This window comes from Bacillus rossius, chromosome 18, assembly GCF_032445375.1.
Source record: "Bacillus rossius redtenbacheri isolate Brsri chromosome 18, Brsri_v3, whole genome shotgun sequence".
NCBI classification, from domain to species: Eukaryota; Metazoa; Arthropoda; class Insecta; order Phasmatodea; family Bacillidae; genus Bacillus; species Bacillus rossius.
The window spans coordinates 13492048-13510143 of record NC_086345.1 but is presented as its reverse complement, the minus strand read 5'-3'; the positions used below and the strand labels follow the sequence as shown (position 1 = coordinate 13510143).

At 41.6% G+C, this 18096-nt stretch overlaps 1 protein-coding gene across 1 annotated transcript in view; it reads left to right on the top strand.

Moving 5' to 3' along the window:
* The window catches only part of LOC134541207 (anaphase-promoting complex subunit 5), a 44466-nt gene extending 30860 nt beyond the window's left edge, over positions 1 to 13606 (top strand). Inside the window, exons 11-13 of the mRNA XM_063384456.1 lie at positions 2314 to 2584; positions 7494 to 7751; positions 13390 to 13606. Of these exons, the coding sequence (XP_063240526.1) occupies positions 2314 to 2584; positions 7494 to 7751; positions 13390 to 13509 (649 nt within the window). The 3' untranslated portion in view covers positions 13510 to 13606. The remainder of the gene's footprint in view (positions 1 to 2313; positions 2585 to 7493; positions 7752 to 13389) is intronic.
* Positions 13607 to 18096: the final 4490 nt, after the last annotated feature.

Here is an 18096-nt window from a genome sequence, read left to right as displayed (position 1 = left end):
CGTTATCACTGCTGATATTGTGGTCCTCTTGTCCTCGTGCGTAGGCCATTTGCAGTTGTTCTGCCTGCTATGGTGCCGACGGGGGTGGGAGTCCATACATTCGCAGTGATAACCTTGTGTCTGTCCATATGTGTTGTGCCATCCTTAAAAGACAAATAAGTGTCTGTCATTGGGCATGTTACAATAAAATAAAAATAAATCGTAAAAAGGGTAATATTTTTTTTTTGAAATTCAAGGAATGTTGTTATTTCCTGTTAAAAAAAATGTACCAAATTGCAATGATATGAAAACTAAATTTAATATTTTTATTGTTCTGAATGTATCTGTTTTAGACCAATTTATTACTAATTATTTTATTTTATGAATGCAGCTTATAAATTTTACCACTATTTTTGGGGCGTGAGTATTACAAAACAGATTTTTTTAATAATAAAAATAGGTTTTAAAACAGGAATCCTCAGATTTAAGAGTGAAATTGAACCAAACAAAAAACCATAGAATCTTGTCTCTTCTTATGACTAGGAACCGGAAAAATTCGCGGGTTCATTCCGTGATGGGCTAAAATTCAATCGTGTACAATTATGCTGGTTCTGCTATATTGGCTCGCAGTTTTAACTGGAGCTCTCCGGACCGATGAGAGACTTATCGACCAGAGAAGCATCGATATCACGAGCCACCCGGTGGAGAGACGCCTCACAATTTAGTATACCCAGTGAACACGCGTGTTTGCTTGAGAAGTGCAGAGGATAACGGGGGCTGTCCTAAGAGGTCTTTGAATCCGCGAATTTTTCCGGTTCCTACTCATGACTAGAGACCTGCAAAATTAGCGGATTCATTCGGTGATAGGCTAGAATTCAATCACACATACCTCTTAGATAATTTTGCCATTGGCTTTACTGTTCATCCGGACGAATCTCAACCAGTTGTAAACCCCTCAACCTAAGAAGGATCGAATCGCGGAGAAAACCAGCTGAGACGACTCAACAAGTCGGCGGCCGACGAACTCGCGTTATTTGCCCGAGTGTACAGGGGTATGTGCATGTCTGTCCTGAAGGCCGTCGAGACCCGCGAATTTCGGCAGGTCTCTAGCAGTGGGGGAATTTTGAATTAACACCGCTTCTCTGACATACGGCATTGCAGTTTCGTTCCGTTTTGTCGTGGGAATGGCGTGTGTGCGGGGAAAGCGGGAGCGTGGCGTGTCTCGTCCAGGAAGGTGGACTTGCGTTATTTGCCCGAGTGTACAGGGGTATGTGCAGTTCTATCCTGAAGGCCGTCGAGACCCGCGAATTTCGGCAGGTCTCTAGCAGTGGGGGGATTTTGAATTAGTACCGCTTCTCGGACGTGCGGCGTTGCAGTTTCGTGCCGTTTTGTCGTGGGAATGGCGTGTGTGCGGGGAAAGCGGGAGCGTGGCGTGTCTCGTCCAGGAAGGTGGACTTGCGTTATTTGCCCGAGTGTACAGGGGTATGTGCAGTTTTATCCTGAAGGCCGTCGAGACCCGCGAATTTCGGCAGGTCTCTAGCAGTGGGGGGATTTTGAATTAGTACCGCTTCTCGGACGTGCGGCGTTGCAGTTTCGTGCCGTTTTGTCGTGGGAATGGCGTGTGTGCGGGGAAAGCGGGAGCGTGGCGTGTCTCGTCCAGGAAGGTGGACTTGCGTTATTTGCCCGAGTGTACAGGGGTATGTGCAGTTCTATCCTGAAGGCCGTCGAGACCCGCGAATTTCGGCAGGTCTCTAGCAGTGGGGGGATTTTGAATTAGTACCGCTTCTCGGACGTGCGGCGTTGCAGTTTCGTGCCGTTTTGTCGTGGGAATGGCGTGTGTGCGGGGAAAGCGGGAGCGTGGCGTGTCTCGTCCAGGAAGGCGGACTTGCGTTATTTGCCCGAGTGTACAGGGGTATGTGCAGTTCTATCCTGAAGGCCGTCGAGACCCGCGAATTTCGGCAGGTCTCTAGCAGTGGGGGGATTTTGAATTAGTACCGCTTCTCGGACGTGCGGCGTTGCAGTTTCGTGCCGTTTTGTCGTGGGAATGGCGTGTGTGCGGGGAAAGCGGGAGCGTGGCGTGTCTCGTCCAGGAAGGTGGTCTTGCGTTATTTTTGCCCGAGTGTACAAGGGGTATATGTGCAGTCCTATCCTGAAGGCCGTCGAGACCCGCGAATTTCGGCAGGTCTCCAGCAGTGGGAGAATTTTGAATTAGTACCGCTTCTCAGACGTGCGGGGTTGCAGTTTTGTGCCGTTTTGTCGTGGGGAGTGGCGCGTTTCCGGGGGAAAGCGGGTGAGTGAGTGAGTGAGTGAGTGAGTGTCTCGTCTCGTCTTTAGGAAGGTTGAGCTGCTGATGGAGAAGGGGGACCTCGCCGGCGCGGCTTCGGCCGTGAGCGCCGTGCTGGACCGCTGCCGGGGCATGGGACAGCCGGACTGCGCGGCGGTGGACGCCAACGCCCGCGCCCTGGTGCTCCTGGGCGAGGTGCGGTCCCGCGGGGGGAGCCCGGGGGCGGCCGTGTCGGCGCTGTGCCGGGCGCTGACGGCCGCGCGCGCGGGCCACCAGTCCTACCACGCCGCGCTCGCCGGCCTGCTCCTGGCCCACACGCAGGTAACGGCTCTTTGCTGCGCTCCTCCGCCGGGCACCGTGTAGGCTCTCGTCGCACCAGGGTGGCGAACGTAGTGTGTCAGTTCCTTGGGTGACATTTTCCGTTTCAGTTTCAGATTCACATCTTGAGCAGGGGCACAACAACAGGGGGGGCAAGGGTATTTTGCCCCCCTCCCCCCCCCTCCCCCTTCTGAAACTTTGAAGTGGTGGCAAAGAAAGTACTGTGTAATCAATTTTTAGATAATAAAACTGCTTAAATAGCACCATTTTCCACCTTGAAATACAAATTTTCCCGGGGGAGGATCCCCGGACCCCCCCCCCCCCCCCCCCCCCCCCGGTTTCAATAGGGTGGACAGATGTTTCTTTATAAAAAGGTATATTCGCCCCCCCCCCCCCCCCCTTTTGGAAATTTAGTTGTTGCGCCCCTGATCTTGAGTGGTTAAGCCATGTATATTTAAGGCATCTTGGTCTCACCATCAAACTGACATAAGACCTCTACTTTCGGTACCTTTTGTGTGCCCTTTTTTTCTTTTTCTTTTTTTTTTTCTTTCTTCCTTCTTCTTCTTCTTCTCTCTCTCGCCGTGCTTACTCTTGCTTGGTTGAGAGCCATGTGGCCCGAGTTGCACTCAAGTCCCGGCGTGACGGGTTGTCAAGTCATCTGTAGGTCACGATTCTTGTTGTGCCCTTGTCCGGCCGTGAGCTGGACTTGTTGGCTTTACGTAAGAGTGTTACATTGCCCAGGGTAACTTATGTCTCTTCTGTAGGCTCTATTTCCTAAAACTTCATCCGAGTTCCAGCCACCGCTCCACAGTTTTTTATAGTTCGAATCGAATACGAATATAGAATATGAATACATAGTAAGAATGAGATCTCGATTTCGTCTCGAGAACATTTTAGAATTTCCGAGAATTTCGAAAACTTTTGTATCGCTTAGCTCCAATTGTCTACTCATGCATTTAAATGAAGCGAGTCTCCCGAGTTCCAGCCACCGCTCCGCATCAGTTTTTATTGTTCGAATCAAATACGAATATAGAATATGAATACATAGTAAGAATGAAATCTCGATTTCGTCTTGAGAACATTTTAGAATTTTCGAGAATTTCGAGAATTTTTGTATCGCTTAGCTCCCATTGTCTACTCATGCATTTAAATGAAGCGAGTCTCCCGAGTTCCAGCCACAGCTCCGCATCAGTTTTTATAGTTTGAATCGAATACGAATATAGAATATGAATTGTGAGAATGAGAAATAGAATCCCATTTTAAAATGTTTTTCACTTTGTGTCATAACTTCAGGGAAAATCAGACGAATAATTAAAAAGAGAAAAGGTGGTTCAGTTGTCTGCTGCAATAATTATAAGGACAATGCTTTTTGAATATTTAAATGATGAAATTATTTTTTTTAAATTATATAGTTAATCATTCTTAACCTAACCAACCAACCAACACAGAAAATTTTCGCAAACTACAAAGTAATGTGAAATCAACTGCCATCTATCTTTTTTTCTTATGCTGTATTACCAAATTGGTGATTGAATGGTTTTATATTTACATATTTAAACCTTAGTTATTCACGAGTTTTCGAGTTAATGGCCACCAGGTAAATTGTATTTTAGTCCAGCAATATTATAAAAACAATTTTTTCTAATTTCATATGGAATCTTTAACCATTATTTACGATTTTTATATGTATTTTTCAATTTTTAAGTAGCACGTCTGCTTAGTCATAGATATATAGGTACACAGTAACTAAGCTGCTACTGTATCACATGGTGTTAGATTAATTGCGATTATCGATTTATAATCATTGAAACTACGATTTTAATGTCCATTTGAATAAAGTGTCTGTTTTGTGGTGTAGTCCATAGTCCATAGTTGTTGACAATTTTTTATTTTCTCCCTACCTCTGGTGCGTGTAATGGAACGAATGCAAATAATATTTTGTTTTCAAGTTTGAAATTACAAATGTGCTGTGTTTTCATTCATTCATAGCGAAAGTACGAGAGCGTATCATGGATAAATGTAAAGCTCACGCGTACAGTATACCTAAAGTGTCACTGAAACGTAAACGCGTCAATAACAATGTTCCGGAAATGCTTGATGATTTCGACGATCCCGATGTTGTGGAGCATTGGTCAAAACGTTGTAAGAATCCCACTACATATTTTCTCGTTACTGGAAAAAAAAAGAAAAAGAAAGAAAAACTTTGAATACTTGTTGCATGTTTAAAATGTCGCTTATTGTTCATGTTTTTTTATTATGAAGTCCCATTAACATCAAAAAAAGGGTGTTTATATGCAGTAATGACTTAACCTAAACAGTGAACTTTGGTATAAGACAAACTCACGAGGTATGCTATGTCCAATATTCATTAGGAAACAAATATTCATTATTTCGAAGTGTGTCTATTTTAGACCAATTTATTACAAACTATTTTATCGTAAAATTGCAGCACATAAATGTTACCAATAGTTTTGTTGATTAAGTATCAGAAAAAACAGGTTTTATAAAAATTAAAACAGTAACACCAAAATTCTCTGTTTTAAAAATGAAATTGGACTAGAAATAAAACCATAAAATCTTGTCTCTATATATTATGTGCCTACCTGTAAAGTTCCTAACTGTTGAGAGGCATAAAACAAACAAATGAACAAATAGAAATGTTGAGTGTAAACCACAATAATACAGGAAAACCTATCTCTGAGCAAACCATTAACGTCAGTAATGCAATAATGCGACCTGGCAGCCAGGTCAACAGCCGAATCAACTTGAAAGAATCTGAACATGAACAGCTCTATCGGTCCGGATTAAAGACCTTTTCTCTGTACGGTAGTCCCGCTGATGGGACCAGATCCTGCCCGGATCACAGAAAGTCCGGACCAAAACGTCATTTACCTTCAAATGTGCGTAATACAACTTTTAGATGGGCGAAGCAATGAAAATACAGCTCTTCCTGCAGCTTAATTTTAGTTTTAATTTTTAATACTACTGTGTATGAAGACCTAGGTTTTTAACGTACAAAATTAAAAATTTATTGATTGCACGGTGTAGTAAACAGGATGTCCACAGTTAGTACTTTCGTACTAGATCTAGTACTTTTATAAGTTTTTTAGTGGTTTAGTACAGATCTAGTACATTTTTTATTTAATGTAATAATATTATTGTAACTCCAATATGTTTTATTATTAAGCGTAATTATTTTAAAAAAACTATGGGATGTATGTATGTGTGTGTGGTGTGATTGTATTTAAGTTCGAGCAATGCAATGTCATAATAACTTCCTAAATTGTTAAAAACCATAACTAGAGACCCGGAAATTTCGCGGATTCATTTAGTCGCAAGCTAGAATATGCAAACCTTCACAATCTCGCACTGTGTTCGTGATTGGCCAGCAGTTGTTTGGACACGCCCGTCTACGACCGTGAGCCAACGACACCCAGCTAGGAGAGAAGTAAGCGAATCGGGTAGTGCCAAATAACGAGGATAAAAATGTTCTCGCTAATAAATCAACCAATGGGAATGTAAATTGTGTCGAGCACACCTATAACTTTGCATTCCGTCCTGAGGCCTGAAGAATCCGCGAAATTTCCGGGTCTCTGTAATTTTAATACTTTTTTTTCCTAATCTAGTACTTTTTTTCTCGCCTAAGTTGGTATGAAATATTTTTTTTTCCTTGTGGACACCCTGGTAGTAAATCATGCTTTTTCAGCAGAACGTCCGACAGGGTGTTAGTTCAGTGTGGTTCGCGGAGGGGGAGGGGTGGTTGTTTCTAAGCGCGGGGGGGGTGGGGGGCGTTTCAGCTGCAGAGTTTTGGTTTTTCTATTTAAAATTGAAGAAAGGTTTTTTGTTTAAGGCATTATTAATATAGATTGTTTGGCGTGCTCTTGTGTACTCCGCCTTTTTTTTTAAATGAACGTACTTTCCATGAAAGGGTTTTGTTTTTATGAATTAACTTTACCTAACAGAAATTATTTTTTTTTTCTTTGCATAATCGTCGCAGCCCCCTCTTTTCGAACATGATTTCAAAGTGAAATGTGCGACAATTATACGAGAAAACACGGTAAACCGTGCTTTTTTTTCCGACAGGACGTCCGACAGGGTTGTAGTTCGGTGTGGTTCGCGGCGGGGGAGGGGTGGTTGTTTCAAAGCGTGGGTGGGGGGGGGGGGGGCGTTCCAGCTGCTGAGTTTTGGTTTTTCTATTTAAAATTGAAGAGAGGATTTTTGTTTAAGGAATTTATAATATAGATTGTTTGTTGTGCTCTTGTATGCTCCGCCTTTTTTTTAAAATAAACGTACTTTCCATGAAAGGGTTTTGTTTTTAAGAATAACTTTAGAAATTTTTCTTTTCTCGCATAATCGTCGCAGCCCCTACTTTTCAAACTTGATTTCAGAGTGAAATGTGTGACGATTATACGAGAAAACACGGTAAATCGTGCTTTTTTCCCGACAGGACGTCCGACAGGGTTGTAATTCGGTGTGGTTCGCGGCGGGGGAGGGGTGGTTGTTTCAAAGCGTGGGTGGGAGGGGGGGGCGTTCCAGCTGCTGAGTTTTGGTTTTTCTTTTTAAAATTGAAGAGAGGTTTTTTGTTTAAGGAATTATTCATATAGATTGTTTGGCGTGCTCTTGTACAATCCACCTTTTTTTTTTTAAATTGAACGTATTTTCCATGAAAGGGTTTTGTTTTTTAAGAATAACTTTAGAAATTTTTTTTTCTCACATGATCGTCGCAGCCCCTACTTTTCAAACTTGATTTCAGAATGAAATGTGCGATGATTATACGAGAAAACACGGTAAGTCGTGCTTTTTTTCTCGACAGGACGTCCGACAGGGTTGTAGTTCGGTGTGGTTCGCGGCGGGGGAAGGGGGAGGATGAGGGGTTGTTGTTTCAAAGCGCGGGGGGCGGGGTGTGTTCCAGCTGCAGATGGGGCTGCCGTCGCACGCGCTGAGGCTCGCGGACCGCTTCCTGCCCGCGGTGCTGTCTCACGGCGCGCTTCACGACGCGGCTCGCGGCTTGCTGCTGCTGGCCAAGTGCCGCGTCGCCGCGGCTTCCGACCTCGCGCCCGGCGCCAGGGCCGCCGCGCTGGCCGGCGCCGTCGCCGTGCTGGACCGAGCGCGGGCCGGCTTCCTCAAGGTCGAGGCGCACTCCCGCGCCAAGGACGTGCTCTACCTCCAGGTGAGCGAGCGATCCACCGCTTCATTAACAATCGAATTCAAATGTTGGGGTTGTCTGTGTAGTCGGTTTACGGACGATAGTTTAACGTGATAACGTCATAACAAAACATTGATGAAAAACTGCATGATTTTTAATAATCAAATATTATGTTACGATTTACCGCAGGTTTTTAAAGAATAGCCCAATTAAAGATTTTATTACACATACAAATAACCTTCTAAAATGGCAAATAATTAATTACACTTAAAGAAAGAAAGGTCTATTCCCCAGTCACTCGTTCCACACACCTGGCTGGGCCGCACCTCTGGCTCAACTCTCGCTGCAGCACCCTTCGTGGGTCTCCGCTGCCACACTACGCCGCCGCCCGACGCACTTCCCCTTCGCCGAGGATCCGCTCAACTCCTCGCTCGCAACTCCGCCGCGCCCGCGACTCTATCGCCCGGAAACTCCGCCGCGGGAGAACTCCCGACTGAACACTCCGAACTCCTCAGACTCACTACTCCTCGAAGGTCGGCCCCACCTCCTTATATAGCCCTTGGGTTCCCGTCCAGACAATCGGGCATGTTTCCGAGATATTGCGCGACCTTCGCCATCAAAATGCCCAGAAACGCGTTGTGAGTCCTGTCGAAGGATGCGGCAGCTGCTCAAAGAACGCCGATAAACGCAACAAGCATCACGTTCCGACAAAACGCGCCGATAAACATGTCTGAGTCCTTTTATGCCACAGTGCGGCCTCTTTTAAGTAACTGGATCTGAGGCAGGTGCGCGCTGCGAAGGTCAGGATGTTGCGAGATAGTATGACACGAGATACCAGGGAGAGGATGCGGGTGGAAGGGGGCGCAGACAGGCCGAACGAGCGCGGCGACGCCAAGCACTGCAGTCAAGCGCGATCGTAACAATTATTTACAGTTTTTGCAAATTTAATTTAAATAATTTGTTTAAATATAATCACAAACAATTAGTTTAAAAGCCCGCCTTAACCTGTTTGATATTATAGAAGATTTTCTCGCACGGTGGTTGGCCGGTTCTTGCACGCTCGGCTTAGGCGGAACGTGACATTTTTTCGTGCGTGCACCCGGCGTTCATTGATTTTACAACGTTATCATTTCAAAAATTTTTACTCATGTATCATTTTAGTGTTGAGGGAACCATTTTACAAATGTTATTAAATAAAGGTGCAAATAATCAAAGGTTACTCGTCAGTTTAGAATCCTTGATTTCTCAAATAACGCTCGACAAAAGATTGTTGTGTTTTACATATGCCTGTCTAATGTATTTAAAATATTAAATGAAATGTGTAATTACTGAATAATGTGTAGTGCGTAAATGTAAAGGAATGTGGATACCTTGGTAAACGTTTATGTTTAAACACCAACCTGTATGTTAATTTTTGTGCGCCATGTGTCCTTGAATGTAACAGCCATTTCTTTTAAGGTACTGAATGTATATTCCTATTTGTGGTAGTTATACTTTATTTATTATATGTATTATACTATACTTTAAATAAAGCCATTTTGTGTGTATTACATTAGATGGGCATTTATGTAAATTAATACAGTGATTTTAGGAGCCAAAAATGGTTATGATTTGTAAAACAACTAAACCTAACATTCTTTAAGACCATCAACGAAAACAAAATTTAGTCTGGGATAAAATCTTATGAGAATTCTTCAATTTTTTTTTTATACATGGAAATACGAATTAGACGATATTTTATTAAAATGTGTATTTTTTAAAACATATAAACGTATTGTAAGCCCTAGATCCTGAACCCGAGCAATTGTGAAAGCAAAATAGATCCTGATGTCGTTTGGGACAAATGTGCGGTTGGTAGTGTCGGAATCGTTAGTAACCGATTTTAGAGGGGGGAAAAAAATGAGTCATGTTTTAACATTGGAGTGAAATCTCTGTTACCAATTGTCCAATGTGGCGGCGTGTTGACACCAGCGTGCGTGCTATAACGCTGGCGCACACGCGCGTCCTCTCCTGGAGGACTGGACTCCAAGCTAGTCACATCTGACTGCCGCTCGTAGAATCCTTTACTGCTCTCCCTGCTGCAGCGCCAGGGGCGAATCCAGAGGGGGGTTTTTAGGGGTTCTACCCCCCCCCCCCCTACCTCCTCCTGAAAGCAGGTTAGCTGAAAGCCTGGGTTGTCTTACTGCTATCACCGGCGTTGACTGGGCTTCCAAAAGTTTAATGATCGCTGTGTGTGTATAGAATTGAGACGACGACATGGTGTCATGTAACTCTTCAAGCTAAGCTAAAGCTAATGGACGACTTGAAATGGGGCGGAGCTAAGTAGTTCAAGTAACTGCCAGCGGAAGCGCCACTGTCAACTGTGGGAAACAGTTGGTAAACAAACAGCAGTTGATCATGGAAGAAGCTACGTTGAGAGAGTTTTCGTGAACAAAATCTTTATATAATTTGAATTCCTTTGATATTAGCTCTGGTTTTAGGTTTGTCGGGGATTTAGGTAGTACGAGGCTTTCTAAAGACGGGTATAGTTTATTTGCTTCTTCATACTACAAAGATGAGTGGACTGCGACATGTGGGAAAGATGTGTTTGTGAAAGCATACTGCTATCCACGTCAAAGAAAAAAATGAAAATGCCTAGTTTCTCTATTTTTGTGGAGGAGAAACCTAATGGTTTTGAAGTTACTCACGCATACTGTGCGTGTAAAGCAGGGTACGTAATTATTATTTACGGTTTGTATAGAAAAGTTGCAGTTTTGGTGTTGATTGACAGCTCGTGGTTCGGAACTAAAAAGTATTTATCACAAGATTAATCTTCATTGCATAACCCAGAAAATCTGTTTGCATATAGCCTATTCTAATGTGAATATAAATATATTTTGTGTTTCTAAAGTATATAGAATGACGCCCAAAAACGGTTTAATAGTGGCTTGACAACTCCCGGCCCCATATTAAAATGTGATATGAACTTGAATCTCCATTAAGTTTTTTTTGTTCAAGTCATGTTGACTCTGTGGTATAATAACGAATTTTTTAATGAGTTCACAAAAACTCATTAAAAAATTTACATAACCTTTCATTATTGAGTTAAAACCTAGGCCATGTAGGTGTGATATGTAAATCGTAATAATTTAGGGTGTTTTTGTGCTGATTACGGATTGTAGGTTATGTTTGAAAAAAAATAATAAACATGAAATAATTTGTAAACTTCTTAACATTTTTTATGTCTTAGTACATAGGTAACTATTTAAATTAACTAATAAGCAGTATGTACAGGCCGTTAGGTTTATGCTACCCGTACAAATTCGTGATTTATAGTGCTTAACTTTCATTAATTTCCCGTACAAAAAAATTTAAATAGGTAATATCTTTCATTATTGAATAGTTCTCGGGAATGCGAGCGTAATCATGTTTACGGCCTACTTACATTAGATATATAATGAAGCTTTCTGCGTGGGGGTTTCAATTTCCTTGGAGACGTGAAAGTAAAAACGCTAGGCAAGGCAGTCTTCTTTAAAAATTACCGCCGCATTATACTTTTCTATAATCTGCAGCGACGAAATGTTTTGAACATAAACGCATGTGCGCTGAGACTGGACATTTTCGATCGTCCCTGCGAACTTTTATTTCCCATAATTTTAAACGTTCTGGATTTTTTGAAAGCTGCGGAATGCTATTCCAGGCGTTAAACTTGAGCTCCTACAATGAGGAACAGAACAATACTGCACCGTTATTAAACAATTTAACGAATAACCATCACTTGATGCGCCTTTCTAGGTTGCAGCCATATACAACAATAGATAGCAACTGTTTTGTTTCCCACAGTTCATCCCCTCTCCAAGTGTATCACGTGACGCCATGACGTCAGAGGGCGGGTACCTCTATTCGTCCATTGTTTCCAGGAATAGATCAGTTCTGCCGAAACCCAACCCTTTTTATTCCTTTTTTTTTTTTTTGTATTGTCGAGCTTCAAGCATGATTTATGATTTTGAGTGGACGTAAACAAGACACTTGGATTGATAAAAAATATCTTTAATTAATTTCTTACTTCATCACTCAAACAATTTTTTTATTAAAAAATTACTAATATTCTTACAATTACAATATTTAAAGTTAAGTACCGAAAACTGTTAAAATAACACTATTTTACACCTTAAAATCCAATTTTTTTTCCGGGGGTGGACCGGACCCCCCGCTTTATTAGGCGGGGGTGGGGGGGCCATGCTTCTTAACCCCCCCATACACAAATCCTGGCTACGCCACTGTGCAGTGCCATGGGACTATCATTTGTCTTAACCACCAAATGGTTTATTGAAATCCTCAAAGAGCTGTCAGAACAAATAATTGCTGTCTCCAAAAAAAAAACTGTAGAAAATAATCATTACTAATACTAAAATAACTGCAAAGATCAATTGTGTTAGGACCACCACATTGAAAAGAGCCATAGACTAAAATTCAGAAAATAATTGCTTAAACTCCATACATAATTTTCAGAGCTAAGTAAAATTGTTTTAGTAAAATATGCAATGTAATTAAAATGAAGCCTAAACCAGCAAAGTTAAAGTCATGCAATAAAACACCGTTCTGCAAAAATTATGGAAAATCAAAAGTTACAAAGTCAAAACAACAAACAATATATGTAAAAAAAAAAATCTTTTTGAAAAGCAGAAAAATAGTTACAAATTAAAGAGGAAAAGTTAGAATAAATAGAATAAAAAATCAAATGGCAAGGCACTGCACAATGTGTTGTGCACAGTTGAAACTACTGTACTGTGCATGCATGTTCACTGGGACAATACACGGTAGTGTAGTTTCCCCCACCATCCGGCCAGACAGTCGATAGGTGACGCACACTGTCTGCAGTATAAGTGGTACATTACGTGGTAGTTTGTTCAAATTTCCCAATAGAGACATTTTGTACTTCATAATTTAGAACAAAGTTACACAATGTATAAATGCTAGGCTTGTGAGAATATAATTTGGTTTTTAGTTTCTAATCAAATTGGAGTACATATATACAAATATTCTTGAATATATTAAAAGTGGAAGATGGAAATAAAAAAAAATTATTATGATAGTGAAAAGTCACAATTTTAAGAGTTAACTTCTTCAGGCTTGCATGCTGTGACAAAGGATACTTCACTTTAGTGGTCAATAAGTAAGTTATAAAAACTTTTTTTGTTTTGCAGTGTCTACAAACTGCTAATTGTTAATGTATCAAAAATTCCATACAGCAGACTGTATAAACTTCAGCCATTCCACTGTTCACTCTTTGTGTGTTCATATATAGTTTGGCTTATTACATCATTCTTACTGTCAAAGTACTACGGCCACATGTCAAAAGTAGAAACTTTTAATACAATTAAACAAGAGGCTATATTATTGCAATAACATGGTTAAATTTCAGACTTGCGTCCATCGCAACATCGTGTTTTGACCGTTATTTTTCAAAATTCAGGTATGGCCTTATTTACATTGGTAAGATTGGCATATGTGGTTTCCATTGGCGATCTTAACTCAATTTCACATTTTTTTGAGATATGGCTCTATTACTTTGACAGTGCGATATATGTTTTGGATTTTAAATTTTCATGCAGACCGGCCCCAGAAAACGGTATGCGAAACAGACCGAAAGCTGTGTGTGTTGTTTTTTTGTTTTTTTAAGGCACTCCTTTGCAACGAGGTTGGTGACCACTCGGAGAGGAACAAGTACGCGGCAGAGTTCCGGCAGCTGGACGAACAGTACCCGACCAAGATGCCCGCGACCTTGCTCACTCAGATGTGAAGGGACGGCCGTCCTCCTCGCGATTTGTGTGCCTGTGTGTCTTGTCTTTTGTAATATACCTAAGCATGTCACAGTTTAAAATGATGTCTTCAGCAGTTCCGAACGTTTGCAATCAACCACCGACATTCGTTCCTGTCCTCAATTGTGTGAATTTTTTAAACTTGAGGCTGACTGGGGAGGGCTACACACAACACAAAGAACAAAGTCTCACGTTTGAGGCGTTCTTAAAAATATATGTTGATTGGCGCTGTCGTAACAAAAAAAATGTGAGCGAGTCTTTTAAGTACTCAGTAACAAGCCGATTCATATGCTAATGATCACGGGCAAACCAGTTGAGAGGACTCACAAGTCAGCAGCCAATGAACTGGCGTTATTTGCCCGAGTGTACAGAGGACTGTGTAGACCGCTAATCCAACTACCCGTTAAAATGGTAAACTACTTGAAGTATCACAATGCCTTTTCAGAGAATGATATAAAAACATGTCAGAAAGTAAAAAAAAATAATAATAATAATAATTAATTATTTTTTATTTTAGAAAAGAGGCCTAAGTTCAGAATTACCTACCTAATATAAAAGACTTTCTAATTATAAAGGTTTTTTTTGTTAATAAAACAGTTGGAACTTAAAAAGAGCCCTTTGCAGGATAATCTAATAAAATAAGAAATAGGATATACTAAAAAAATAGAATTTTCTGAATTTTTTGTTATCCCCCCACCCCTTTAAAAACACAAATATTCAACAAGTACTTTTTTTTAATGCAATTCATTGACATATATATAAAAAAAGAAGTTCTTTAACTATAACTGTACCCAAAAAAAAATGTAAACAGAAGGAAAGTTGACTAAGTATTGTTTTTCGTCATTTTTATGGTTAGCAACTATTGTCCTGACTTCAAATATGGTAATACTTGAAACATTTTCAAATGTTATTTCATGCATTTCTTAAAGTAGTGGCACCAAACTAGCTGTAAAAACAAAATGTCATTTTTACAAACAAAAATAAAGCTGTTAGTCATATTGGCAATATGATAAAAGATTTTAAAACAATCATAGTTGATCACTTTTGGGTTTCTGCCAAAAAAAAGATACTATTAATTGCCACTGTGTATAAACAAATGTTCATTCCCATCATTAAAATATTTTACTTTCGTAATTTGTTTGCTATGTTACAAATCTGTAATGTACGTGACATTCAAAAACGGTGTATTTTCCTGTGTGTTGGAACGGAAGTAGCCTAATATAAGTTATACGTTCTTCAGTCAGTGTAATTATGTAAAATTAACTGTTGTAGAATCCGACAGCCTACAGAAAAGCGGAGAATGACGAACAATTACACTTTGTTTTGTTCTTTTACAAAAAAAAACACAGAGCATTAAAGTGTGTGGAGGTTTATATGAATTTAAACAACCTGGCAATGAAAACTACAAAACATTCGGTTCACACAACATTAACATTTTATTCAGTAGTATGAAAAAAAAAGTTTCAATAAATAAGTGTTTTCATAGGACGTGGTCAAAGTGAATTCACAAAAAAAGTTTTTATGAATTCTTAATTCAAAATGAATTAAGAGAATAAGCTAAAGTAAACAGTAAAGAAAAGATGTTACAAAGCATTTGTACCACAAGTTAATTGAACTACATGGTGAGTTAACGTATGTAAACTTCAAGCAAATTCCATAGAATCTAAAGACGGACGTGTAATATGCAACACATAAATATATAAATTACAATTGGGAAATGAAAGTTAACATTAAGGAATCCTACATATTACAATGTAATTACACAATCCAAATGTCCCAAGATCCAATAACCTGCGAAACACGTCATGAAAGAACGGTACCTGGTACCTATCTTCGTAGCTGTGACCTCTTCAGCGTACTTCAAGAAATCTGCGAAAACGTAAGTACGGGATTACTTTGTGAAGTGTTTGCGAAATAATGTGATTTTATACTTGTTGCGCTTGTTAGATACGTATCACATTTTAAGAAAATGCTATTGTGTCCAGGGGCGCAGCCAAGGGGGGGGGGGGGGGGGGAGGTTTTAGGGGTTCAAACCCACCCCTTAGCACCAAATCTTTAATTAATTTCGTATTCCTCACTCAAACAAATTTCATATTAAAATTAATAAAATTTTTACCATTACAATATTTTAATTTAAGTACCGAAAACTGCTAAAATAGCACTATTTTACACCTTAAAATCCAAATTTTCCTGGGGGAGGACACCCCGACCCCCAGCTTTAATACAGGTTGGGGGGGGGGGGGGGCCATGCTTTTTAACACCCCCCCCCATACACAAATCCTGGCTACGCCACTGATTGAGTCTCAACTTATCGAGTACAGTGAACTCCTTCGGCTTGAGTTTTAGAGTCTCGCGTTCAGTGTTTCTGGTTGTCTAGCAGCTTGCATTTCACATTGCACTGGTACATTTTCATAATGATTTTTTTTTCCAGAAGAAATCTGAACCATGGACACAAAGTAATATCAGAGATTTCTTTTTAAAACAATAATGCCCAGAGAAGCTTATTAGAAGTTTTTTTTTTAAATATCACTAAATTGTATATTATGTTTTCTTTCTTATTCCCATTAAAACTATACACCAATCCCTCACTTAGCAGGTCTTAAGAATGAGCGAATTCATTTAGCGCAATGTTAATTTTACTGCCCCAGTCTTGAACAGCACATCTGTAAATTTCATTTAGCATGAAATCGCCATAGGCAAAAAAAAAATGTCTGGCATGACATCACAGTCTGATTCAACTCAGTAAACAACAGATGTACCGTACCATACAGTTAGCTATATGAGGGGGAAGAGATGTGTGTGCAGGTCTGACTAAGCTATCTGCTGTTGTGCAAAATTCAGCTATGGCAAGTTCAGTTGCGGTTATGGACTGTAAAGGATCAGATGTTTTTACATCTGTGCATATGCCGCTGGCCGTACCATTTTCACTCGGCCACAAACTGGACTGTAATGGACTTCAGTCTAACCAGTGGCAGGAAACTCGCACACTCAAACACATAGCAACATCTGTCCACATATATATATATATATTCACCATCTTCGGAAGCTGTCACAATCCCAATGGCTCTTTGGTACCAATGGAACATAAAGAAAGGATGGACCTGTCGTGCCGACACTGATGTGCTGCCCTTGCCACTGCCTCGTAGCTGCCCTGCAGGTTGCTAGAGCGAGGTCAGACTGTATTACCACCACCCCGCCCCACTTTCCGTCCGACAAACAAGTTGACAGGGTAGTGCCTGGCCGCTCGTACACCCAAGAGCCACCCCCGATAATACCACCCCCAGCTGCCTCACAAGTTGCTGTTGCGACATTGGCCTGCTTCACTGCTGCCCCATCGCACATTTTGGCTGGCCATCAATCAGCTATCATAGTTCCGGACCAATAAACCTTCAATTGCTGTCACAGATGCCTCGGAGGTTTCTGGTGCTGCATCACCACCACCCTGTCGCAATTTCCAGCTGGCCGACAGCCCGCCGACTTAGTGCTGGGCCTCTTGACCACCCATGCGCCGCCCCCGATGCCACTGCCCCCAGCTGCCGTACAGGCTTCTGGGGCAATGTCGGGCTGTAATACCACCACCTTACAACACTTTCAGCCGGCCATCAACAGTGTCGACCATCTACACCAACACATCGCCTCCATCGTCGCCACACCACAATCGCTCTGTAACGCTACCAGGAACTCTACATCCACACCGCTGCCCACCTCTGCCACCCTCATAGATACAATCGTGGTCCACATTGGCACAACGATGCAGACGAAACCGCACATCTCGGGTGCGCCCCATGGCTAACGACGTGGCCCACATGGGCACGATGATGCTAATGTTGCTACCCACCTCTGACACCCTGCCAACATCAAATGCGAAACGCACATGCGTCACTGCTGGCACCACACCACCATCGCCAGCCACTACCTTGGTTTGAACTCTCTCCTCAGATTCACCAGGTTAAAGTTGGAGTTGTGTAAAATGGGGAGACAATACACATAATGGCTTTAAAAAAAAAGGGGGTGGTATTTGACGACACCCATCGATGCTCCCTCAACTAGCACAGTCGATTATGAAATGTCGTTCCTCACAGGGGTGTGTGCATGGCTGGGTTTTTGCCAATAACAGTGCGGGTGACTCCATTGGGTTTCATGTGTTGGAATCGTTGGAATACAACATAAAGCTGACGCCACTCCCGCTGCCTGTCTAAGTTTTAAAGTAATTATTAACGTTGGAAAAGATCTCAGGGGTTTTAACGGGGGTTCGGCTTCGTGGCTGCAGGCAGGTGCGCGTCGCGGTTCGTAACCTACCCGGGCTGTTCAGGCCACCCAGGACGCCTTATAAATAACTGGTAAACGAATTGACACGACACTGCACTTTATTCAGAACCGATACACTTATTGGTCCAGGTACTGGCCGCGTCTGTTGTCTGACCGCTGCGACACGCGTATCTCTAAGCATGAACGGTGCGCGCGACCAGGATAAGTTGCAAAGTGGTATATACGGACTGATACAGTGGCCGACTGTCAACGTGAAAGATGCTGCGGATAGTCGCGGAGCTACTGTGCTGCAACAACTT